At 38.7% G+C, this 27,459-nt stretch overlaps 1 protein-coding gene across 1 annotated transcript in view; it reads left to right on the top strand.

Moving 5' to 3' along the window:
* Window positions 1–27,459, top strand: part of LOC107035547 (protein sickie) — a 127,897-nt gene that overhangs the window by 54,265 nt on the left and 46,173 nt on the right. The window contains exons 6-9 of the mRNA XM_015253017.1: window positions 10,582–10,735; window positions 10,832–12,314; window positions 13,872–14,236; window positions 21,240–21,480. Of these exons, the coding sequence (XP_015108503.1) occupies window positions 10,582–10,735; window positions 10,832–12,314; window positions 13,872–14,236; window positions 21,240–21,480 (2,243 nt within the window). The remainder of the gene's footprint in view (window positions 1–10,581; window positions 10,736–10,831; window positions 12,315–13,871; window positions 14,237–21,239; window positions 21,481–27,459) is intronic.

Below are 27,459 nucleotides of genomic sequence, written 5' to 3'. Positions count from 1 at the left end.
GGGGGGGGGGGGGGGGGTAGGGAGGGAGCTCACTCTTTGAACTCACCCTCTTGGTTTTTTTACTCTTGCACTCTCTCTCCGGCACTCGAGTCGTTGCTACGCGGAATTTTTTGCGGTCGCAGAAGCACGGACGCCTTTTTCCATTTCATAAATGCATAGAAGCCAGTCGTTTGCGCGCGCCCGTAACATGATGTTTCACCTGGCGATACGGAAATGTTCTGCGTCAGATTTGGATCGAGGATTGACGAGAGCAAAGGTACATTACGAGTGATAATAGGGGTTGTGGGCTTTTTTTAGAGTTCAGGTTTTCTTCGGGGAAGTGCATTGTTGGGAATTTTTGGACGACATTTTCGGGAGACTTTGGATATTTTTGGCGAGTGACAGTTTTGAGGAGATTTTGGGGAATTTTGGTGTTGACAAGCCGTAGGTTGATAGAACTGGAAAATCAGGGAAATTAATCAATGAAAACTGGAAATTTTAGTTCTGTTGTCCCATGGGAATTGAGGGGTATCGAGAATTTTCAGGTAAATGTGTTCGTGCATGTTTGGTTGTCCGGTAAAATTTCCACTTTCGTCCGTCCTCAGGGAACAATAATTTTTGCATTCATAGATGTGTTTTTTGAAAGAACAAATCGTAGTATATCCTCCCTAAAAAAATTAAATTGAAAAATGTTTTAAAAAATTATTAAAAAGAATAAATTCATTAATAAATAATTGAAAAATTTTAATTCTGAATTTTGATTTGCCGCCATTTTCCAGGTGATTTTTATTCCATTTTTATCTCCGTGTCAATAACAATAAATACAATGAATATATGTCACAAAAAAAATTTTTTTCATCTGCACCTGGAGAATTGCTCATTAAAAATAACTATTTTTTTCCACTTTCGGAATCTCTATACGAGGGAAACAATTGAATAATTAACAATGTACAAATAAAAATAAAAATAATTGAATTAATTTTTTTCAATTTTGGGAGACATTTCACTGCCTTTTGTACGATTTAGTTTTGACAATATTTCAAAAAAATCCTTCTCTATTCAGTTACTTTCCACCAATTCCTCCTCATCCTCGTCATAAACATGAGACTGAAAAATTCAAGAAAGTTGCTCAACTCCACTTTGACTGTATATTTCACGCCGGAACAGTCACCCCGGGAGGATTGCATATTAACCCCATGCATATTTCTCGGCACTATTATTTTTCCCAAATAAAAAATTTCCGGAGACTGCCGTAAACTCCAGAAGTTAATTTACGAATAGAAGTTAAACTTGGTAAACAAGAATTTATACAGTTATCGAGTTTTAATTTTATTCTCGTGCGTTCGTTTTTATGGACGGGAGGCGGGGGGATAGCTCTTACGCTTTTGTGGACTTTTGGAGACTTTCAGGAAGTATCGAGACGGTGGAGGAATTTCTAACCCTTGCGCCAGTGGTATTGAATCACTAGACAGGACGCGGAATGATCCATCACGTCATTTAATTGTGGAAAGCTTTGTTTTTTTCATTCACATTTCAAATGAATTAAATTTGGTGGTGACTGAGCTCCCCAATGTCTTAAAATAAGACATTGTCATGGCTGAAGGCCCTCGGGCCATGGCCTATTGTAAAGATATTATTTTTTTGGGTATTTTTCTTGCAATAAATTTCGTTAGAAATTTAAATAATTAAAAATTAAGACATTGTCTTAAAATAATTTTTTTTGTCTCTGTGATTGATACCAGTTTTAACATTCGTCCTCCTCGGTGAAAAATCGTCTCAATTCGAGACCGTCAGGCGAAATAAATCGTACCATTTCCTCGCAAAGACGCGAAATCCCCGGGATATCAACAATCGAAAAATTTCCTCTCCCAATTCTCGTAATATATTTAATGCGTGAGATTGAGTGAGTTCATGTTGAAGAATCACGTGGATAAAAAACTCGATTGTCCCATTATTCCCGTCTACTTCCAATGAAAAAGTCTCTCCCCGGAAACTCGGCGGACTCAACGGCAAAATTCGACGAACACGAAAAAAAATCGTTTCCAATCACAAAAACGAGGAGGTAAACGAGAAAAGTTCAGAGTGTCTTCCTTCCTGGCACATCAATCGAAACCAACTATTCACCATTACTCGGAAATTTGCTCGCAACAAATTTTCTCCAGCTCCCCATCCTCTGTGATACTACACACGGAGAGAAAAGTTGGATAAACATTACCTAGAACATCGTGGCGAATTTTAGAGCACGAAAGGCAATCGTCGAGCGAAATGTAATTCAATGAAAAAATACCTGTTTGTGGAGGACATTTTACCAAACAGATAACCAAAATCGTAGTACCGAATTGAAATTATTTTATCACATATAAAATCAAGTAACTGTATTGTACAATTTTTCAAATCTTAAAGTAATCATAATTCCATTTTTTTAATTTTTCAATATTTTATAAATCAGTAACCAACATTGCATTAATAATTAATTGATTCATCGAAAAAATCTAATTCACATATTTAGAATTAATTGTTCAATCACGGTTGAGAATTGAAAATTACTTTCAAATTTAAATAAAAAGCAGGGAACTGTGATTAATTTAACAATTTTTCCCAACCCCTGACGCACGGTCACTGGGATAATTTTTTATGGAATGCAGGGTAAACTCAACAGTTTCGGCATAAATTGCCCTCACGCCCAGTCAATTTTCCCGGGCCAACGGAGAAAAATTCACAAATTCGGTGAAAAATTCCAAAATTCAAAAAACTACTGAAAATTGAGTTCGCTCCACGATCAGTTGACTTGTTCGGAAATTTTTCTCCAACTTTTTTCTCCCCGTAGTTTGGTAAAAAATTTGTTCTGCAAAAGTGCTCCAATTCATTTCTAACAGAGAGGAAACGACAGCTGTTCACGACGTTAACTCCCAACGTCGCACTTTTTCCTATCACGTCTGCAGCCACCCCCACATATTCTCCGTACCCTTACCTCGACGGGAGAGGCCAAGGTTGGTGTTTCTATTGATACAGAGGCTCCAAATGAAATTGATTTTCCCTCAGACGTGTGTGGCAACGGGAGAAAAGACGCTTTGTCTGTTTATTTTCGATCGAATAGACACTCGTGTACTAGTTTTAAAGATTCTATTGTCCGTGGAATTGAAAAGGGGGAAAAGGTAAACATTTGCGCGAGGCTTCGAGGGTTGTAGTTAATTCGTATAAATCCTCGTGGTGGGCATGGGATTCGGCGGACTAAGCACACAATGGCAAGGCGACAGCACCTGATACCTTGTTAGGGTTTACATGCAGGAATGGGTCAATTCCAAGTGATCGAATTAGTCACTGGATTTTTTATTTAAGTTTCTTCGAGGACAATATTTCTTTTTATTTCTTCCAGTTTTTTATTTCTTCTTTTCTTATCTCCTTTTTCATATTTTATTTATTCTATTCATTTGTTACTTTATTCTTCCATATTTTAGCTATTCAATTAAAATTTCCAGAGAAATGACGCATTTTTAATGAAATAAAGCTCTTCATAAATAAGATTGCCAGTACACAGTATCCCCCAAGAATTCAATTATTTCCCATGATCAAAGGAATGAAATTCGAGGGTCGGACAATGTCGTTACAGACGTGCCAATGTTATCCATAGAGTTTCACTTTTATCGTTCACATCATCTCGAAAACTGCTCGAAATATCCAATGCCCCTAATCCATTTTCTCCCCGAGAATTAAAAAAATGTCGGAAGGGTCCATCGATGTGAGTCAGCCGAAGCTGGCCGCAGTCTCAGCACCACCACAAACCTCGATATAGATGCTCGAGGGCAATTTCTCTCGTCCCTCCAGCATCGGGGGCTGAATAAAAAAATAGAAAAGACGTTTCCAGGGCTGGGCTTATATTTTTTTCTGTCCACTCGCCCTCTTGTTACATCTCAATGATCCTTTACGAGCCGCTAATTCGAATCGACATGTTGCACGTGCATAAACCTCGGTGAAGGGGATGAGGGGTTGGAGACGAAGGAAAGAGGGTAATTCCAGGGCATTTCGCCTTCTCTTCATTTTTCATTGGTCTGGGGTTATTCATGAGTATGACGCTACTCCGGACAGTGGAGAGTATCTGCCTCGGGGGGTAGACACTCGATACCCAGTTTATGGTGTACATTGCTCGAATATTTATGCTTAATGATGTTCTAACCCGTATGGGGGCTCTCGTTAGTCTCAATTTGATGTGTCTGGGGAATTTGAGCTTTTTGGGAATTGAAATCTGGTTATTTATGTGCAGTTTTTTTTAACCAGCGAGAATTGATGGGGACGGAGAAATCTTGGGGGGAATTGTAATGTGATGTACAATCAATTCCAGGGAAAATTATTATTTATTTATTTTGTTGAAGTTTTTGACAAGAAGGCATTAATTTTAAATACCGGTTTTAACAATGGTGAACAGATCATTCTAAGGACGATTTTCCAACCAGGGGAGACTCCTAGACCCCAATGTTCTATACATACTCCTAGACCCCATTGTCCTCCTAGACAATGATGCCACAACTTTGCTTTTCAATTGAAAACAGACATCATCTTTAGAGACATTTGTCTTGTTTAGAGGCCCTAGTACGGCATTTCTCGACCCGCTCTTTCATTTGAGCCCAAAAAAACATTCATATCTTGTCTGACATCTCTGCTACAAAAAATAAAATCGTCTTATAAAATCGTCTTAATTTCCGCTACTAGTTTTTCGAGTATAGGAACGAGTCCTTCCACTTTCCTGTCTGTTCTGACCAAGCACACGCGGCCTGACAGCTACTCGATAATGCTCTTTTCTTTCTCGAACCGAGCGCTTAGTCACCCAAACTCTCACTATCACGCACCACACAATCTCCTACTCCTCCTCCCTCTGAATGTTCCAGAAGCCCATTTCACCCCGGAAAATTGAAGAATAGTATATTGTGCATCAAGGGCGGAAAGTCATGTTTTCCCGCCCGAGGTGCACATGCTATTTTTTAACACGCCTGCAAATGAAAGTTTGTATTTTGCTCTTTGATGAGCGGGAGGAAAGTACGAACTTTCCGTGCAGGTGTGTGAAAAAAAAATTAACAACGGCCTAGACACTCGATATTATTGAAAGGGCTTACCTCAGCAATTAATCAACTTAAGAGGACGAAAAATCCCGGCGAAAAGCCCAGACTAGTCCATTACACCATCAAAGTCTCTCTCATTCCCATCAGGTGATAGATCATTGTCACTTGGCCCTCGTTATACCCCTTTTTCATCTCATTTCCCCGAGAAATCTCTCGTCACGCGGTAACTCGAGCGTATCTGAGAGCCTCGAGACGCCTTCGCTCAGTCACGATTTTGAATCAAATCCTTTGAGTCTACGCCTAGTGAGACTGTATCCTGTATCTATGACTGTCATCTCGGTAATGTGATAGCTCGGGTTATGAGAGACTGGATATTAGTGATCCGAGGTCGAGCTGAAAGGGGTTATTGTCTCAATTGCTGGATTAAAAATCCTATCTATGAAAGATGAAAGTTTCGTGAAGTTATTTTGAATCGACTTTTATTTTTATTCTGTCGAAGTCTTCGCGATTAGCCAAAAAATCGTCAATCTTCGGAACTCAATTATTCATTTATAAAATAATTCGGAATTTAAATATTTAAGCGACGATTAATTTAATAATTAAAAAATTGGTGAGTAGTATCAACAATTGACTTATTCGACATTTAAATTTAATTGAAATTAATGATTATACCGATGTCTGAATAAATTAGATGAACTAATTTTTTCTCTCAGCGCACATAACTACATTTTTTAGAAATTAACTACGTTGTTTATCAATCGTGCATACTCAGACATGCATAAATGAAATGTCAACAAATGCCACTCAAGCCTCATAAACTCGACTTTCAGAATTAGATTGCTTCTGCGAATGGCCCCATTCCAATCGATTCCACTCCAGATTAAATGAATTCCCCATTGCGTAAAGCCTTAATCGAACGTTCTCGAGATATCCATAATCAACTAATTATGTTAACTACCTCGGAAAAACATGGCCAATTACCCTTCGTTAATTCTTTTCCATTTTCTGAAGGAGAGATTATTCAAAAATAATCGCTCCATCAATATCTCAGATCGAAAATACTCAACTGAACTGAATATTCTAAGATTTTCAACTTCCATAAATCTCCTCCCAAGTCCCAATTTCTCAGTTTTCAGTTTAATGGACCAATTGTCCACTCCTCAATTGACCCAGCCGTCATCTCTCAATTCATCTGCGAAGAAATGGGCACAATCATACTGAATAACTCGCGATGCGCCTCCGTCTGAGAATAACCGAGTTACCCAGTGATCCGTTATGGAAATAAGAGGAATAAAATAAAATTGGAGATAAACAGGAGCGGAAAAAATCGCGGTATATCTCCAGTGCATATCCACTGGAGAATCACTCCGGATGATCCCCTCCCCCCCTGCCCCTGGTTGTACGGTACATTCCCTCCTATTCTGGATGAATCTCCAGTGTCTCTCAACCAACAAAACATATTTCTGCAATTTTTTACGCCACGTGACAGCCACTTCATGTCAATGACGGTCTGGTCTGGTAATTATCGAATCTATCATGAGATATCAAGAGGGTTCTCTTGTTGGGAATTTCATGGAATGTTGAAAAAGGGGCTCTTGACATTTTCTGCTTGGGGATATCCATGAATTTTTAGTTTTGTGTGGACCAGACTGTAGATTTGATGCTTTTCATTTATTTTCTATTGGAAATTTTCTATAGAAAAACGCGTCATAAAACTGTGGAATTCTCCAATAGTATTGGCCAACAACTAATAGGATTTTCTATTGAATTCTGTAGGGAATTCTATTGAAAAGCTGCAAATTCTTTCATAGGGCTTTACTATAGCATTATTTAGGTTTATCTATAGAATTCTGAAACATCTATAGAATAGTAAAAAAAATCTGTAGACGTTTTTTCAATTTATAGAATTCTATAGACAACCCTATGCAATGTTATAGATTTTTCTTAAAGTTTCTTTCTCATTGGCTTTTTATAAAATCTGTAGAATTCTATAGGCCTATCACATTTTTTCGTTCACGTAAAAAAAAAATATTTTGATCTCTCAGGGCCCCTCAACGCAAACCCTAAACCAGAAAATTTCCTCGATGATCGAGTGACTTGACAGTCACTGAAGTTAATCGCCTTGGCCTGTCAATCCCCCGCCTCTTTTTATAGTAATACCCACACATACGAATTTCACTCCAGTTTAATGCAGAAGTGGACGCTTGATAAGACTCAACTGTTATACTCTGTTCTGTTCCATCGTAAACGACTGAGTAATTTCTAACCCCAGTGTACCTACATCTGCGTTTGAGGATGGTTGAGAGAGGGTAAAAGTGAGTAGAGGGCACTGAATGAAAAGAGTGGGAAAGGATTTGAGTGCTTCGGCTACTGAACGAATCACTCTGCAACGCCAGTTTGCTGAGGCATGTCAATGCCTTCTGGTTATAACTATCGCATACTCTGAATTCTCAGTGATTACATATCTCAAATTGTCAGGGACTTTGTGAGTCTAATTGAGGTATGATTTCATATTCATTTTTTTTGCATTCATATTCAGATTTTTTTTCTCTCGTTTTTATTTTTTTCCCTTCATTTTTTGGTTCAATTTATGCTTTTGAAAGGGAAATGCCTACTGTCGCGGCTGATGTGAGTGATATTGAAAGAACGGAAAATGTTGGGGGTGGGTGGGGGAGGGTGGGATACAAAATGGTCCAGCAGGTGGTTTTGTTAAGAGAGATGGAGGGGGAGGGGTTCTCGGTGCGAAGGTATCATTAATTTCACACGTCGGTTGAGATCGATCGCATCGTGGTAGGAATGGTCAATGAATCATCCCCGTGACGAGAATTCTGACGGTAGTGCTCGGTCACGTATACAATGTCTCCATTTCTAGGTATTTTCAATTTTGTTTGGGTTGTTGAGGGGCTTTTTTTGTTGAGGGGGGGGAGGGTTTAGTCAGGGGAATTGAGAGGGTTAAATGGGGATATGGGGGTAAAATCGAGCGGAAGGGAAAGAATGGCCAAATAATCCTGTGGAAAATTTCTTCTTTTTTTTTTCATCGAGTCTTAAAAATTTGCAATTTTCCACTCCCAAAAATCCTTCGTTTTTCGACAATTCCAAAACCTGACATTTCAAAAGAAATAAAAAAAATTATTTCTCTCAATTGGTCCAATCCCATCAAAATATTTCACCTCGCCACCCATTCAAAACCCTATCTTCATAGTTCTGAAGATTCACCTCTAAAGAATCCATAACAATGAAACGTGACGTGAACGATGCAACCGTGTTAAAATATCAGACCCGGTGAATAAACTGAGCCCCAACAGGAGAGTAAATCCAGTGGTGTTTGAGATGGTGTCACTAGCGAGAACGAGAAATCAGGCGTAAGGAGAGGGAAAACCGCGGGGATGGGGGCACTGAATAAATTTGTTAACGCAAGCAAAATCGAGACGATTGAGGGCACACGACCGTGGAATTCAAAATGCATCGACAATTTGACACAAAGCACAGATAAAACTGTCGAGTAATGCGCATTTTCGATCGTATGCATTACAAATTGTGAGTTTCAGGGGATTCAGTGTCTGCTGTGTTACACTTTTGAGTTACGAGCGAGTCGTAATCATTGACTGGCCATCATTTCCTCAGTCGTTAATCAACTGAGGTGGCGCATGAAAATAAATAATTTTTTTTTTCAGGGAAAAAAAATTCTCACTTCTTCCCTTCATTTATTTTCATGTTTACGGTTTAGCTGTACTTTACGACCTGAAGTGCATGTATAATTTGGGGTAGTAAAAGGTTCATTAATTGCATTGGGAGGAACGAACGGTTTACGAGCTGACGTTCTGCGAGTTTATGTTTTCAAAATGAAGAGGAAAATATTTGTAATTATGAGACACAATGAGAAGTGGAAAGCTGGGGAGATTTATTGGATTCGTTGATTGTTATTTTATTTCAAGTGGAACACTTTCACAATTCCGTTACAAATTTCATTTGAACCACGAGGAATTATGAAACCTCAGGTGTTCTTCATGGCTAAATTTACCGAGTCGCTTCTTAATTGATTCAGAAAAATTAAAAAATTTCTCCAACAATATGATAATAATCCGATAAAATTGTTAGGCTGCAATTCTCAATTTCTGCCATTTATTCTATTTATTCCATCAAAACACAAGGATAGAAATCGAATTTATGGGTATTCTTTCATTATTTGAAAGAAAATCGATTTAAAAATTTTCCTTTTGTTTTATGTTTTTGTTTTTTATAGATTAATTCAGCGACGGGACTGAAGCGCCCGTTCTCTGCAGACGACAGAAGTGTCTTAATTTCGAACACAATTTTTTCTAGTGCAGAATTCATTGAAAAGGCCTTGACCACTCCAACAATTTTCTCCACCTCAAACATTCACTTAAAATCCCTCCACCAAAGACCCCTCATTGACATCGGCCAGAAATGCCCGATAATAACAACCATCTCAGCCCATTCGCCGCACAACTATCGCCCATTATTACATGACTACTAATCTCGACTCCATAATCCATTCCGCAAGCCCCAACGGTACCAATATCTATGCACAAAATAGCCGGTAAATACAGTTTTGATGCTGTGTGCTCAGCACACTCTCACTCGCTAGAAAATCCTCGTGGTTTATTTAGACTATGGGCCGTTACACTCGGTCGAACGTGTAGAGTGCCTCCTCCTTCCAGCAAAACAGTCGTGCGACTGTACTTGCTTAATGAGGCAGTCAATCGTCGTTTTATCGAGTTGCGACCAATGACGGGGAGTATCTTTCCCCTCAACAACCCCCTGCACTCCTTCACTGTACGATAATTACATGGCGAATAAATAGAGACAGTGTTTGTAATTAATTTTAACACTCGATTTTTTCAATTAAATATGGAAAGTGCCCGACTGAACGTAATACACGTTTAACATTTAAAAATTTATCAAACATATGCGCAAACACCGAGATAGCCTATTGAGATTCGCATAAACTTTGTCTTGGTCCGACCTTTAGCCTCCATATCTCAGCCATAGGTATGCTGGCTTTCGCCCAGGCTGAGCACCTACGTGAGAAGTAACCAGTTTTACCTAGGGCTTCATACACCACAGGCAATGTTACTCACACCACTTCGTCTAAATTCCTGATAAAACATTTCTTTTCTGGTACTCACTCGTGTGATATTTTACTCCTTTTCCCACTGGAGTACTTGAGGAACTTTTACTCGTGTCATCGTGAGTTATCGTTCTCAACTTAATGTAAATGTCAGAGGCACGGTTGTTGACCTTTGTGATACCTTGATATTTCTATTTATGGGGATAGTTATTGTCGTAAACCAAGATGTAGAGCATTTGATTGAGAGTAATGGATGCAGCTATTCATTTCGCGTGAAATAAGGAAGGACGAACGTCAGTGAAAGGTTTCAACATTGAATTATTCCCGTTAATCTGTACTTTATTGAAATTCCTCGGGATACATTCAATTTACTGAGAGAGCCTTTCATCTCCGCGCAAAAAACTTGGACATGTAACCAATTCGTCGACTAATGTATAAAATGTTCTTTCTCTTCAGGAGGTCTGAAACACGGTAATGGTGGTATTCCAAGTGCAAGCAGTTCAAGGAGTACGAGCCCGAGTCAACAGCATTCACCGCAGGGACTCTCCTTCATCCCTCAACCGAGAACCCAGAGTAACACCAACAGACAGCCCCCAGCGACCACACCAAGGTAAACACCCCTCTCAAACACCCAAAACAAAGTATCAAAGAATAATTGAATGCCTTCCGAAGATATTAATTACTTTTCTTCTCTCTTCGAATACAGTCCGAGAGCTTCGACAGTTGGTCGCCCAGGTGGTGGTCTCCGGGCGCCCCAACCGTCTCCCTACACCGCTGCACCACCGCCTCAACAGAACAAGAACTCAGTTCTAGACAAGTTCAAGCTATTCAATAATAAAGATAAGAATCAGGATCGTGGCAAGGCTTCATCCGGTGCGTCAAAACGCACGTCGAGTTCTTCTGGCTTCTCATCAGCTCGGTCTGAACACTCCGACAGCTCAACGTCCCTCTGTGATCAAGGGAAACCCGTGGAATCACCGAAGACACGTGCCCTCAAGTCAAAACTTCAGACAAAACCAACGAAACAATCGAGCCCTAAATCTGGCCGGAAAGATCAGACAAAAGCTCAGAGTAAAATAGCGAGAACTAAAGGACCTCCTGAGAAAACAACCTATCCTCTTCCTGCAGAAGACCCTAAATCAAGTAAAATCGTCCTTGGTCCAAAAATTTCCGAGAAAAAACCAAGCAATCTCGAGGCTATAAAACACACCACAAATCCCCAGAAACAAAACTCGGTTCTACTTCCCCCTGGCCATCAGAAACCAATCATCCAGGATCAGAAGATATTGCCGAGTGTGAAGAGTAATGACCAAAAATCTATTCAAAGGCCGAAGATGGAATTGCCTGGTAAGATGCCAGATCCAAAGATACAGAATGTTAAAGTGCCACCCAATGGTATCCACAAAGATGTGATAACTTCCAAAGGTCTTCCAGGGGGTAATGGATTGATTAAGCTTCCGAATTTGAGTCCAACTCAGGAGAATCCACCGAGTATGGATAAAACAATGAGTATGAATCAGGTGAATACGAATCACACCGAGGCAAAGTGTAATAACGAAGTTCAGAAGGTTAAGGATTTAGAGACTGATCTCAGTAACATGAAGAGCGCGTTGGAGGATATCGATGGGGATAGTAAGCCCTATGATAATCATATCAGGAGTGACCGGAGTCCAAACGAGAATATCCTAAACTCACGGAATCACCAGTCTTCCATTGAAAACATTCATATCAACGATAACGACAATTGTCAATCCTTGGTCGATGCATCGTCTGGCCTGAATAAACACCAGTCACCTATCAACACTTCGTGTCCATTACCCGGGCCTAATGGCGGGGGTCAGACAGCACCTGGTGTCAGTCCAGGCTCAAGCATTCCAAAGCCAACAGCACTTGTCAAAGGTACGACAAAACCACCGAAAGAAATCAATCCTCTGAGCATACCAACTGCTGCCAAATTGAAGGGCGATGTGTTACATAGAAAATTGGATCCCAATACAGTGGCAATGGTGTCACCAATGCCGAGCATATCAGATCTCATGTCTGAGAGTTCGCATAGCAACTCAAACAGCACGGGACAGAGTAATTCGAGTGACAGCAGTGTTATATATAGACCTAGCAGTGAGAGCGGAAGTGAGATTAAAACTATACCCAATAGGAAAATCGATACCACGTTTGAGGAGATGGAGAAGGTAGATATTAATGAGAGTTTTTTCTTTGTGAATGATACTCAGAGTTGTTACGGGTCAGCTAGAGATTCGTTTGATTTATCTGGGAATGAAGATTTTATTCAATTATAGATCTTGAGGGGAATTGCTCATGGACGAGATGGTGGAGTAATTAATGAGGTTTATTTATGGAGCACTTGGGGTAAGGGAATTTTTAGAGGGCTGGTATAGATTTACGATTGGCAGGGCGCGTAACAGCAGTAAAATCTTAACAAGATGGGATTTCATAGAGAATATTGAAGCGCTGGGTGTAAAACGTAAAAGGTTCATTATCATATATGGGGCGACGTAAATTAATATATGTCGACTCTTAGAGTAGAGGGGAGAATGAACACCTGATGAAATGCGTTTTAAGGACACATTAGACATTGATAACTTCACAAGAATATATGAGAATTAACGATCAGGGTTATCTCCATTGTTGAGACGTTGAAAACACGATTTATCTCATTGTCAATACAAGACATTTAGTTGAAAATAATTAAAATAGTCAGCGAAACATCGTGAATCATCGTATCGTGTAACAGTGCACGTGAAATCTTCATTATAAAAAATCAATGAAATTAATTAATTTGAGATTAAGTCTCTTCCATTGAGTTACATGATTGGATTACTGCACGTGTGCATAATTCCAGTGGTACATTTAATGTAATATCAATTACCATGAGTAATGTTCATCAGAAAGCATTGTAGTTCCTTTGATACTGCCAGCAGGGCGCATAACTCCAATCTCTATCAGAATCGAATTTACAATTATGAATATTCATGCCACAAGATTAGTGACTGCAGCGAAGTCAGTGGAACTTTCTACTGCATTACAAAACAGAATGCATCAATGATAAACCAAACGAATCTCCCACAGTATTCGATTCGAATAGCAGATAGAACGGCCCAGATCAGGAGCGAAATTATCAAATCAAAAGAGATTTATCAGTTTCGTTGATCTTTTTCGCTTTCATAGAATCTCTTCATCTGTAATTTTATTCCATCGATGGAACGATGAGAGAAATTTATACAGTTGTGAAGTAATACTCAGAGGAGTGACATTCAATTAGATTTGAGGAGAGAACGATCATAAACATTTCAGAATTCACTGAAAATTTAATGAAATTCAATATTTTTTAGCATCAAGAAGATGAGAATTTCACAACTTATTTGAAATTTCAATCAAAACATGAATATTCAGTTCCGAATTACCCAGAATTTTCCATTGATTGAAAATTCAATAATATACTTACCTGAACTATCTTAACTACAATTCTTTTTACGAAATAAAGGACCTGAAATTTATAATTTCCCCATAATCTTAAATTTTTAATAACGGAATGTTTTGAAATTTTATTAGAACTAGAATGTGTTTACCCAAAAAATAATAACAGTCCACCAAGAGATGTGCTTGAGAATCTATCTCTGCAATTCCATCGGAAGGTTCTTCCCCACTGAAACCACCACTTCAATTTTAATTAAAACGAGTGAAATCGAATGGATTTCTCAATTCTTCCTGCTTCAATTTCCCTCCAGGTTCTTGCCGATAGCTGCGGTGGCGGTACCGTTGCCGAAGACGAGGGAGAAATGAACGTAAAACCAATGCAACCACTTTTACGTGGTTACACACCGAGTGCAAGATGTCTGCAAACATTACCATCACGTACAACCGGTAGACAGTACACAATACTACACTCGTCGTCGCATCACCACGTTGCCCAGGATTATTCGGACATTGACATTGCATCGGGTTATTTAAGCGATGGTGAAGTGCTGAGGGGCGGTGGAATTAATGTTGGCAGCCGAGCATTATCGGATTTGTGCGATGGTTATATGTCTGAGGGCGGTGCATCACTCTACGCGAGACGAATCAATCCGTCTTATGGTCACGATCATGACAAGTAAGTGGATGATATCTCATAAGGGTTAATGAGAATTTTGCGAAGTGGATTTTTGGGTGGCAAGGGGAGACATGATAATCTATATGCCATAACTTGGGTTATTGCGGAAGATATTTCCATTTTTTTGGGGGGAGAGGAGGCTACCGGCAGCAAATGGAGCTGTAAAAGAATCGTTAAATGGGGTTTGGGATTATGGCGGTGCTTTGGCCGAAAATTCAGGGGACATGGTCAGCGAAATATTCGCTGGGAGAAAATGTGACTAGTTTCTGGTAGAGACGCCTCAATTTCAAAACTCTTTCATGCTTAAACCTAGCGAGCAACATATCCGAAAAAGTATCAGGGGATTTATCTAATTGTCATTTTGCGACGTTTCGCCAATTATTTTAGTCTCATCAGGCTCATGACTCGATCAATGTTATTGGCTACCGTACTGACTTCCACTTGTCTAGTAATCTCCAGGAGAATGACCAAAGTAATGACAAAGTAATGAAATTTGAGAATTCACTGAAAATCCAATGCGGGACGTGACAAATTATGAAACTCTCGGCAATTACAGCACCATAATCATTCCGAAGCAAGACAAGTACAAGTCTAGTTCCACATAATCAAAATGACGCATTCGCATGCGTTTCACGTCATCCAAATGACAAATTACATTCCGCCTAATCCGGACTATTGATTAAATAATCAGTGTCGTAATGATATTCTCCATCCCTTCTTCCATTATTCAACCGGTTAACCGTAATGTCACACACTGATTGGCCCAGAGACTTTTTTCCTCCCCAAAATTGATATTCTGGGTATGTAGCGCTGTCTATTATAACGTCCGCAAGACATTCCCCAAATATACAACGGACTCTTGGCAATGATGAATGGCTTACCCGGGCGTAAATTCACCGTCTTATTTCTCATCCTTTCCGTCTCAAGAATTTCCTCTAGGCAAATGCCAACATCGCGTTCACGCATTTGTCTCGGAAAATACACGTGCTGGTGGTGAGACGTGCTTTATAAATATGTGTCCATGTGCCTCGCAAACACAAACAGCGTTTAATTAGAGGATATTTGTGAGGGTTATTTCAACGTTGCATCTCTCACTCCTGGAAAACTTGATACTTGAGTGGCACTCACTCAGAGGACTCGTCGGCCACTGTTTCTCCTGTGGCATCTCTGGATTAATTTGATCGAATCAACGTACGATACTACTTGGGTATGTATACCACGAATACTGTGGCTGTGTCCGAGACTCGTTGTAATTGGCTTGTGGCTGCATCTGTGAATATCTTGGTTGTTTCGAATTTGCGATAATACTGTGGGGGTGGGTAATTGAATGACTGAGGGGAAGATCTCATGCATTCTGAGATGCATAATTTGATGAAAATTGTGAAGTGGAATGCGTTCATAGTTGAGAACAGTTTGGGGCAATGTTGGGTTCATGTTCTGAATATTCTGCAAACTCTCGAAAGCAAAACTTCGTTCTTCTTCCGCGTGTTCATCAAAAACCAATCATGTGAGATCAGAAGATAGTGACCAGTGTCAAGAGTAATGATCATAAATCTATGACCAAAGATACAGAATGTTAAAGTGCCACCTAATGGTATCCACAAAGATGTGGTAACTTCGAAGGTCTTTCAGGGTGTGATGGATTGATTAAGCTTTCGAAGTAAGCTTCCGAAGCAATTGTCAAAGGTACGACAAAACCACCGAGAAAAATCAATTCTCTGAGCGTACCAACTGCTGCCAAATTGAAGGGCGATGTGTCACCAATGATAAGCACATCAGCTCTCATGTCTTAGGTCGTCATTTTTTACCTTAAATTCTCTGCATGCTAGTTTATTCCGAGCACATCTGGATGATACAAATATCTGACTTCATAAATTCATAACAGTTCTCCGCATGAAATGCAAGACCTTAACCCCTGGAAAAATAACTTCGTACCACATCCTCCGAGATTGCGAAAATTACGATATCAGATGTATCGAGAGATATGTGTGACGTCTTTTGCAATTCCAGTGTTATCCCAACGTCTCGCGATATATTCATGCGCATCCCTACATCCAGTGTACATACATTCTCACAGACATCGTCTCTGGTCCGGGTAAACTCAATTTCTTTAATCTGAAATACAATTTCCCCTTCTTCCACCGCTATTTAATCCAAAATTATACAATAATAATCTATCATGGACAAATAAGCCCGCCAGATAACTCACGAAATTAATTTGCAAGTCAATTAGCGTACTCTGCATACTTTTGTCTCTTCAAAACAAGTGAAGATAACTCTATCTGGCTACAGTTTTTGCATTCACAAATAAGGAAACGAATACAACGAAATCTATCTCCGCTTTCGCCATACTCGCATTCCCGATTAATTCCTTTATTCCCTTATCCGCAGAAATGCTCCGTAAATACCTCGTTGGCCAAACATTTTACTTGTCTCCAATCGAGAATAAATTCTGCTTTATTCACCTGAGACTTCTCCGATAATACTACCCAACTTTTTTTCTCTCAAATTCAATTGTTGTCGAACTCATCTCGCTGCAGCTGAAATTTCCAGATACTGTCCTCTAAAATAGGATAATCTCGATTAGTCGCAGCTGAGTGAGTTTGAATTCTCCTCGTTTCTACGCTCGAGAAACCCTACAAGATCCAAACACTCACACCCCAATCCCCCTTTCTCCACCCTAATCGCGATATTCCGTATTGACATTCACTTCTTTCTTCCATCTTCCTTGGATTTTCTCTTACAAGACTGCGCATCATCGTTTTCAAAAGCCCTTGGGCGTTGTTTTCACAAGCGCTTGAGACTCCTACCCACCTTCTTTAAACTCAATCGACCCTGTGGCCGCATATCATTTGCCCTGAAACCCGATTCCCTTTTTTCGAGGAAATTCAATATACTCCCTTCTCGGATATATGTGGCCTACACTTGGATCATCAGAGCTATTGGGAATCCCTATAAATTGTGTGTTCTCATTCATATGATTATCTAGTAAGTCCAGAGGGAAAAGTTGAGAAAAAATTACCAAATGGATCAAGTAATCGTCATGGAGAAAAAAAGGTTCTGATTCTCACTAATTTTTACTGAAATTTTTGAGGTTGTTGAATTGACATCGTTATCTCTTCAAATAATCTTCATTAATTATTCAAGCGATATTGTTGGGGAAGACGTGGATGAATAACATATGAATAAAGTTTAACGAAATACTTGTCATACCGGTCGCGTACAAGCGCTACACATACATCGGTGAACATGCGCTCACGTCTCCTGTGGCGCGAACACGTACTAAAGACTTCGGTAAGAGAAACGGGAGCAGGCAATGCTCATTTCTGACAATTATGGTGTCACCCCCCTTTTTTTTTCTTCAACTTTTTTTCTCTTGGTTTACGTTTTATTCACTGTAAAAATTGAAAAAAATCTGGTTCATGCGAGAGATAACCACCGAAAGTATCATTCGCTGCCTCAAAAATTCATCGCGCACGATAAGACGCTGTCGTATCTCCTTTGTCCCCTCCCAACCCGTAACAGAAGACGTTGAGCCTTGAGAAGACTCGTCTTCGGCTTCTACCAAAGGATAACATTATCAGTCCACCTAACTGATTCACCTGTTCTCCACGATAAGCCAAGAGTAAACGAGCTCCATTTGTTCCCGTTCTCCGGCTTAATTTATCTGGATGTTATTTCTCCTTCCAGGCAATCCTCCCGAACAAACACTCCGATTAAATTCACTCCCTCCCCCACGTATAGGTGTTTCAAGGATCCTTATCTGGTTTTCGAAAATCGACTGCTTCCTTTTTCGCCAATAATTTCGTAATTTTTTAGTTGATGGGAAAACATGGAATTCATTTTTAATTTATATCATTTATTTATTTATTCATTCATTCATTTATTTATAGCGTAACGCGATAGATAAATACACAATTTAATGTATTTGGGGGCACAAAAGTTTCTCAATTTCAGGCCCAATTTTTTCTAGTGCGAAACCGATTGGGATCCGTTTGAATCGTTCTCATTAATTTCCATGACTTCCTAAACCTCCCAAAAACACTGAGCTAGAAATAATTCCTTCCACCGCATTAGCAGAAACATGGTAGCACCTTGAACACCAGTATTATCCGCAAAAATCGAATATTTATGTATCGACGAAGTTTCCCCCATGAATAATGCATCAGGGATTGTTTGTTATTCAAGCCTCCCATGATCCCACAAGATTTTTCCCAACTTTTCGTGTACACAAAAAGCGAGAAAAAAAAATCTATTGACCGTGAAGCCTCCGCGGAGCCACGCATCCTCGGCTTCTGCTTGGCATTAGTGTCATGACTCTAGCGAAAATTTATTGACAGATTGTCTGTACTCTGTACTGTAGTCTCCACATTCAGCAAGATGAAGGATGAGACATTGATTTTTGATGAATTATGATAGGGTGGGGTATCTGGTGATTTATTGGTTCATTTGAATTTATATTGTGAATTTATATTGAAATTCCAATGGCATTTCGAGGAATTCTGTCATTTATAGTTCAAAATTTTGATAAAAAATCCATGGAAATTGGAACTCTCAGTTTCATTTCTCCATGAAAATATAGCCTTGAATTTTCAATTAATCAAAAATCCAGTGCAATTTGGTAATTTGTGTAATTTGAAATGCCATTTTTCCCCAATGGAAAGCAATGACTCGGGAAAATTTACTAAACGCGAGGGTAATTTGTGGCGAGTCTGTAAAATTTCCCATTTATTTCATCAAAAATTATCCCATCAAAAAATAGTATTTTTCTATTGAATTACAATTTCCCTCCACAAAAATTGCAAAGTACTGCCAATTTCCTAATATCATGTTGAGCATTGTGAGAAAAACCCCGCACGGAGAGAAATGTTCAGTAAAAATTACGGAACTCACAATTCGCTCGCCGATTACGGAATCGACTCAAAAAATTTAAGTGACGATATTGTAATTTTTCACAGGATATTCAGATAAAAATTACGGAACGCTGCGGAAAAATTCCGTGACAGTTCCGTAAAATTTCCTGCACCCACATTGTGCTCCGCAATTACGGAAAAGATACGTAATTTTTATTGAATGTTTTTCTCCGTGCGAAGAGCCCGGAAAAATCGAACATTATCCCTCGCCACCCTTATCCCTTCCACCGAAATAAAAACCCCTCGTTAGATGCCGCCACAGTGTCGATTTCCGTCGGTGAACATCTCCTCACTGAAAAGCCCACGCTTGCGTGTTAAGGTCGATCGATCGTACCTTAGGCATATCCTGCGATCTCGTGGTACTACGTAAGGGCGTAAGGGGGCGGTTTGTTTCAGTGTTGCTCGTACGTTTGAGTTGAGTATGGCAGAGAGACCGGTGCTCGGCAGCTGGCTCAACAGAGCTGCCAGAGGGACAAGGGAGTGAGGATAGGGTTGAGGTAATTGGACTGCCTCTCTGTTCGGTTCTGCTCTGTTCCATTCCGTTTTTATCCGCGGGTGGGGGTGGAGCAGAAAAAAATTGAGAAACCCCGTGGTTTCGTGCGGGGGATGGGGTGTCTCGGGACCACTGGTGAAGACGTCGAGGTTGACGGATAGTTTTTCCGGGGGATAGTGTACGCGAACTGTGACAGTCGGGTTTCGTCGGCCCCTGGGTACTCGTCAACAGCAAAACTCCGGTGGTTGTTGTGGTGCTAGTGGTGAACATGAGGCGAGGCTTCGGGATCCCTTGTATTTAATGAAGATATGATGATGATTGGTGAAGAATGTAGCCTTGGAGAGTAATGCAAACGACAGGAGCAGGATCCCCCCGAATCCTGAAGGTAATTGCTCGAATAATTATGGTTTGCGTGGCTTTGAAATTGTTTGGGGTTGATATTGGGAAGGACGTTTGAACAGAAATATAATAGAAAAGTATAGACAGGAGGGAACAAAGGGGTGAAGGGAAACGAGGCCCGATGCACTGTGAGAAGCAATGAAAATGTGGGTATTCAGCACGAAATTGCGCTTAATTTTTTTATCAATCGAAAATTCAAAAATATATTTGCCTGAATTTTATTTGTTTTTACTCTCTTTTATGGAATACTTGATATTAAATTTAGTGTCTATTTATTATTCGATCAAATTTGGAATTTTTAGTGAGGAAAATGATTCCTGTCTCTTTATGTAATAATTTTGGAAATTGAGACAACGCAAAAATTTTCAGCGAAAATTCAATGAAATTCCAAATTTTGAAAAACCAAAAATGATATTGATTTTTTTGCAATGATTCACGTGAAATTTACAGTTTTCATCAATTTTTCTATAAAATTCTGGATTTTTAATTATGAATTTCCCTTATTTCTATTAATTTTCATTGCATAATTGAACACAAATGTGCAATTTCTATAGGTTTTTCCATAAAATTGTAAAATTTAAATGACAAAATTCCGTGCAATTCCATCGAGATTGCAATAAAAAAATTCCAAATACTATTCCAGGAATCCGGAAAAAATAGTGAACAATGTACACCCAAGTATCGAGCGTAGAAGTTTAATTCTCCCTAATTCCCCTCAATTTGAAAAATTCTTGAATTCATCCCTCCGGGGGTGTCCTCGTGGTATCGTAGCCCCAGAGCGAAGTCACCCTCTTTTGAAATTACCACCAGCCGGTCCGAGGCATGACACAAAGCCCGTCGCGTCGAAAATTGGTATTACCGAAAAACCGCCTCTGGGTAGAATGTGCACGCAGAGAGACAACACTTGTCTGTTCTGTTTCTGTTGTGTCAGAATCAACACCTTGATCGTATTTCCTCGTTTCTCCGGCTTTATTTCATTTGGAGGGATAAAAAAGGCGACTTTATTCGCTAGATTTTCCGGATTAATCGGATCCTGAACGTTTCACCCTTAAACTTACTCGGGATTCAATTAAATCGGCACGATGATGTCCTTGAATTTTAACGAGGTGAAGCGCCGTGAATTAGGGAGAGCCCCATTGACTCGGGGGTGGCAATAACGTATGGAGTGATATGAGTTTCTTGTCTGGTTCGTTAACAGGTACGTGGGCGGCTCGAGGCGAGAATTAACGGGGGTGAAGGAGTTGGTAAACACAAGGCGAACGCAGAAGAACAGACATCCCTCCTCTAGTTTAACTAGGGATGGAAATCATGCCAGTGGACTTTTAGGGAGTTGCAGTGGTGGAAGCGACGCACTGGCTGAACTTACTATTGAGGACCTGGCAGCCATACCCACTGGCAATCACGGGGGTCATCATACAGGTCATCCTTCCCATCATAAGGTCAGTAATATCATCATTAACACCTCCTTTTTCGGGATTATGATTTTCCCAAGTCGTAATTTTGAATAATTCTAAATCCCATAATTCGATATTAATTAAATTAATATACTTGTGGGATGAAATTCAATTATAATTCAATACAATCGTAATATTTAGAGGTAGACTTGAACCACTTGTGTCTGAAATCAAGGCACTCTGCCTCAAATCAAGTTGAAATTCTCCGATACTGGAACTTTATCATTTTGACAAGAGTATCGACTTTTCCTTCCGGCAAGAAGTAGAATGAACTTCAATTGGCAGGAGTACTTGATACAATCCACAATGTGATTCACCACTTTTATCGCTCGAGTTTTACGGTTTCTTTGAAACAGTGAAGGCCTTCAGTCGAAAGATTACGTTTTATTGGAAGCATCACCTTGCAGCTAGTGTGTCAAGAAATAAAATGTGCGGTTGTAGAAGGATTGAATCAGAGATGTGTCTGAAGAAAGAAAGGATTCTTTTTTAAAGACATTAGTTATCCAACTATTTCTTGATTGATAAAATTCGCGTTTCATGCGTTTAAAAATATGAGAAATTGACGTGCAATTTCATTTTTATAAAATTGTTCATCAGACCCGTCAATTATTCTAAATACCTAGAGGTGATTTAGAGCCTTTACAGGGAATTACGAAATATAACGAGTGAATATAATCACTTCAACACCAGTATTTCACTGTTCCATTCATCGATCCAATCAAAACAAGGAAAAATAAAACGCGAGGATGTAGAAAGATTTCATCAGAAGTGTGTCTGAGGGAAGAAAGGATTCTTTTTTAAAGACATAGTCATCCAACTATTCCTTGAGGAATAAAATTCACGTCCAATGCGTTTAAAAATATGAGGAATTGACGTGCAATTTCATTTTTATAAAATTGTTCATTAGACCCGTCAATTATTCAAAATACCTAGAGGTGATTTAGAGCCTCCACATGAATTACGAAATATAACAAGTGAATATAATCACTCCCACACCAGTATTTCACTGTCCCATTCATCGATCCAATCAACTTTTCTTCCTCCCCAGCACTCGAGTCGTTTTTTTAATAATCCCGGGACTCCAGACTCCATAATGGAAGCGATTATTTCTCGGTTCTTCTCACACTGGAAAAAAGAAACAATGAAAAGCCCGTCTGTAGGCGCACCACAGTCCTCTCTATTTTTTTTTCTCTCTCTCTCATCGTTCCTTGAATCCTCAGTGTAAACCCCGTGTCAGCTGTTGCATCGTGCAGCTGCCTTCGATGCAGGATATCGCTGAGAGAGACTCATGCATATACAATGTAAATATCCATGTCAAAGTGCACGCGCGTGACGTAATATTAAATAAAGCCCAGTCAATACATCAACGCGAACATTTTCTTTGTGTCGCCGTCTTCCAGGGGTTTCAGGGGATACTCGAGGAAAAAAGTTGGACAAGAATTACTGAACAAGTCGAGTAATCGTTGAACGGAATCCATTTCTCGAGACGAATAGTGAAGTTTTCTTCTTTTACTCGGGAAAATTTAGTGAACGTGCACTGTTGAAAATTTCTTGAAATTTCGTCACAGCGTCGGCTAAATTTTCGATTTTGTGAGGTTGAATTCAGTTTCAAATGAGTGTTCACTAAATTTTTCATTCATCTTGAAAATTCAAGATAATTGGGGTTTTCATGTTAAATAATCACTGATTTTTCAATGAAAGCTTGAATTTCCAAACTCATCGGGACAATTCAATTTTTAATAGATTGAGAATTCAGATTAGTTGCTATTTTAATTTGAAAAATTTTCACGAAATTAACAGATTCATCAATGGAGAAATTTTCACTTGAAATTTCAAGAGTAATTTTCTAAAATTTACCATTTAATTTTCATCTTCATATTTTTATCAAATCAATTAATTTCATGCCTCTAGTTTGTGTTTAAAGTTTTTTTATTGATGTCTATCAATTGACAATTCAATTTACAAATTTAAAAAAATGGCTGACACATGGAAATTTTTACGAATCAAAATGTCTTTTTTTTCTGTTTATTATTCTTCTCGAATTACGAATATCTGCTTGAATGGGATTTGTTGATGTCCCATTTCTCAATTTCCATCTTTCTAAAGTACTAATTTTCCGACTTATCGAAATATCTGACTCCTTCATCAACAATCAGTGATTAAACTTGTAAAACCGAATTAACATGAAAAAAAAATGTCAGCAGTCAAGGGCTCATTAGTAATATACCCAAGTTTTATTCTGCAATAGGATACAGAGCGGAGAGGAACGAGACACTTGTGAAGCCTGCGGGTTTCATTAACAAGAGTTCCTCTATTGAATCACTCATCCCATCTACCATCAATTCCGCTTATTTTTCTTTCCTCTTTTGCTTCCAACATTCAAGCACTATTTACCGGGGAGTTGTGTACGATATTACCCTATATGTAGGTGCAATATGGGGAAAAATATTCTTTAATAGTATAAAGTAACTTTTTAGATCAGTATTACAGAAATTTCAGGAATTTCGACACTAAAAATTCAATGTTTATGGAAAAATCAATGGAAATTGTGAATTTATATTCGATTAATTTTTTCTCAATTCAGAAATGAATATTTCACTCCTAAATTAAGGTATACTCCATTCGACAATTGAATACAATGAATATAAATAATAATGAAAGGCAAATAAATAATAATCATTAATAATAAATATTCTCCATTCAACAATGAAGTATTCATTCCCAAAGTCAGCAATTCCGTATTCTCAACAAAGAAAAAAAAAATTCAAGTAAAAGAAAATTTTATTTTTTCTTGAAAGCACTTGAAAAATAACGTCCGCCAGATATGCGAAAAAATCAATAATTTTTTATCGCAATTATCATATCATTAGTGTTCCATCAGCAACAAAACGACTCTTCCGCTGCACGCGATAGCTTTATTTCTCGAGGGGCTTCGGCTTTGTGTTATTTTCAAATGCCCTTAACGATTCAAAAAGTTCGCACAGTTACAGCACACGTTATGCTGATTCAGCTTATACGTCGTATCTATATACTATAGTGGAAAATGACGTTGAAGATTGGAGGTAGAAAGAGCTCAGTGAGTACAAATGAGTTATGCACTCGGGTCACGTCAGGTCGTGGAATCTAAAATCGATATGTAGTTGCACGGATAAATAATAAGTATTTCCCTGGCCATCGTGAGGATCATTGATATTCTCTTATATTGGAAAAATATACCGTTAGGTAAAAATTGGTATTTCATGGATTGTTGACTGGTTATTCTTGGGAGAGCAATATTGGATTCAATTTAAGGCGAAAATAATCGTGAAATTGTAGATTTCAATGAAAATTCTTCAATACTGAGAGAAAATTTCTTGTTGATCTGAGAAAACTCAATAGGTTTATACCGTAGAAGGAATGCATTGACGAGGAAAGAATATTTTTTTCCCAAAAAAAATTGTCGCCTCGAAATTATTTAGTTTCGCCAATAACACAGTTTTCGGCAAGAAAATTGTAGTTTCCTCTTGAAATTGTCAATGAATTTTCAATCAATTGAGACTTTAAGAATGTATCAACCTGAATTTTCATGGAATAATTGCACCGAAATTTACAATTCCCATTGACTTTCCCATAAATTATTGAATTGTCAATATTGAAATTCCTTGAAATGTCAGTGGAACCGTTGATAAAAATTTTTACCACTAGTGTATTCTGGATAGGTGTCGGTGAGGGAATACAATGTGAACTGAATGGCAATTCATCAAGTTTAATATTTCACCTTATTCATCTTTCAAAATCCGGGATGTATTCATTGCTTTGTGAATTTTTCAATTTTATAGAGCGCATTCATCTTGCGAGATAAAATCTGTTATGGAACTATAAAAGAGATTTATGAGACTGGAAAAATTAAATGGGAGGAAAAAGCATGCACTCGGAGGTATGAATACAAAGTTTTGAGGATTAATATTTAAACGGCCATTTTCCAACTACCAAATGTTTTATCACGTGTTTTTCCATTCGAGATCTACCCAACTGCTCAAATACTGAATCCTTCACTCAATTTTCAGGACACAGAGACAATGAGTATCAAAGAATGATAAATTCGAAACCTTCTGTTACTCCAATGGATATCGTGATATAAATATTAAACTTCTCATTGAATCACGGAAATATTGGATATTTGAAACCTACAGCGATACAAAAGCTCAGCATGATTCATATCGATGAGTGCATCTATTGGCTCGCATATTTTTTAAATTTCATAGCTGAGAACATGAGTCTTGAATGATAAAATCTGCTTGTAAGGGTAAAAGAATTTTTGTGATCAAAAATAGCGATGAAAAGTATTTTTCTTACAATAATATTCAAGCTTTTTCCACCCTTTTGATCTTGCAAAGGTGCTGTATTTGAATTCATTTCACATTTCCCACGCTCATCGCCCTAACAATCTTCAATAAATTCGGAACTTCAAAAAATTGAAATAGAATGAATAAATGACGGGAAACGTTTTATGATTCCATGTCATAATGGGATTAATGTCTTGTAATGCTGCCGTCATAAATGACTAGTGACTAAATAGTCCTCAAGTGTCTTGACTTGAGACAGAAAAAGATGTCTAAAATTAAATGAAAATGTCTGAAATTAACGTCTACACCCACCGAAGACACTAACATCATCGGATATCTCCGCTTTCCGGTCTTTATACACCTCCGCTTGACTCAAACTTGAGGGGTTGCATTCAACCGGACGCAAGGGATGGTATAATCCACTATGGATAATACCCACTGACACCCGTCCCCTCCGCGTCCCCCGGCACCCGGGGAATTTGATATTTCGGATTTCTTCGGTCCAACATTTTATCACGAGTAAAAGGGTCACCAGGAAATACCCAATGTTTACTCGGAAATTCAATCACACGATTTATTTGCTCTGTGGTCTCTCCATCAAGAAGACAGGCGCAGATATCTAAATTGAACTATCTTCACAAAATTATCATTCTGTATTTTTCAGGGGAGTGACATTAAATTTTATTTAGGAGAAAAACAGTTATGAAATTTCGGATTATCATGGAATTGAAATTTACAATTTTTATTTATTTTTCTGAGAAATTTTAAATTTTCAGTGACGAAATTTCTTGACATTTCAGGGGAATTATAATTCGATAAGAACTTCCAAAAAGTAATGTTGCAAATATTTGAAACGTGAAGCCGACTGTTGAAAAAAAGTGGAAATTTCATGAGCAGTTGACTGGTAATTTTCATTGAATTCGGTTTAAGGGGAGAAAAATAATAAAATTTGAAATTTAACTTCAAATTCTATGAAATTCCAAATCTTTGAACAGCAGCAAAAAAAAAATCCCAAACTACTTGAATTATCAATCGCAACATAAATACTCAGTACCAAACGCCGCTGAATTTTCAATGAATTAAAAATTCAAGAGTACATTCACCTCAACTTTCTCAATTTCTATTGATTTTGAATAATTGAGCTGAACTCCCCAATTTCCGTTCATTTTCCATGAAATTCCAATTCCACCGCCGAAACTCTTTCAAATTTCCGCGAAACTCCAGTGCAACCAAAATTTCCAAAAATCCTATCGCAAATATAATCCAAAAAAAAACAGTGTAAAAACTCTCAACTTCCGAAATGTCACCCAGTGGTCACTTCCAACACATGTCCCCCCATTCCGCCCAGCCAAACTGATCTATCACCGCAAAACATCTTTCACATGTCACACCTACCCTCTCACCCCGACGTTTTCCCTCAGTTGACAATCCGTAACTGGCGAAAGTGGGGCCGTAGGAACGGTGAGAACAATGAATTGACCCTCTCGCAGCAGTTTCTGGTTACCGTTCGTGCGGTAGAGTATGATATCCCAGCCCCAATGCGTGTCCTCAAAACTGTGTTCACTCCTGAGGGGGAGAGTTTTCGTTGTCTCACCAACCCTCCAATTTCCCCCCAGGAACGACGAGAGAGAGAGAGAGA

The sequence above is a fragment of the Diachasma alloeum genome, unplaced genomic scaffold, assembly GCF_001412515.2.
Source record: "Diachasma alloeum isolate Michigan unplaced genomic scaffold, Dall2.0 Dall_scaffold_00199, whole genome shotgun sequence".
NCBI classification, from domain to species: domain Eukaryota; kingdom Metazoa; phylum Arthropoda; class Insecta; order Hymenoptera; family Braconidae; genus Diachasma; species Diachasma alloeum.
The sequence above is the reverse complement of the archived record's forward strand: the minus strand, read 5'-3'. Positions and strand labels throughout refer to the sequence as shown.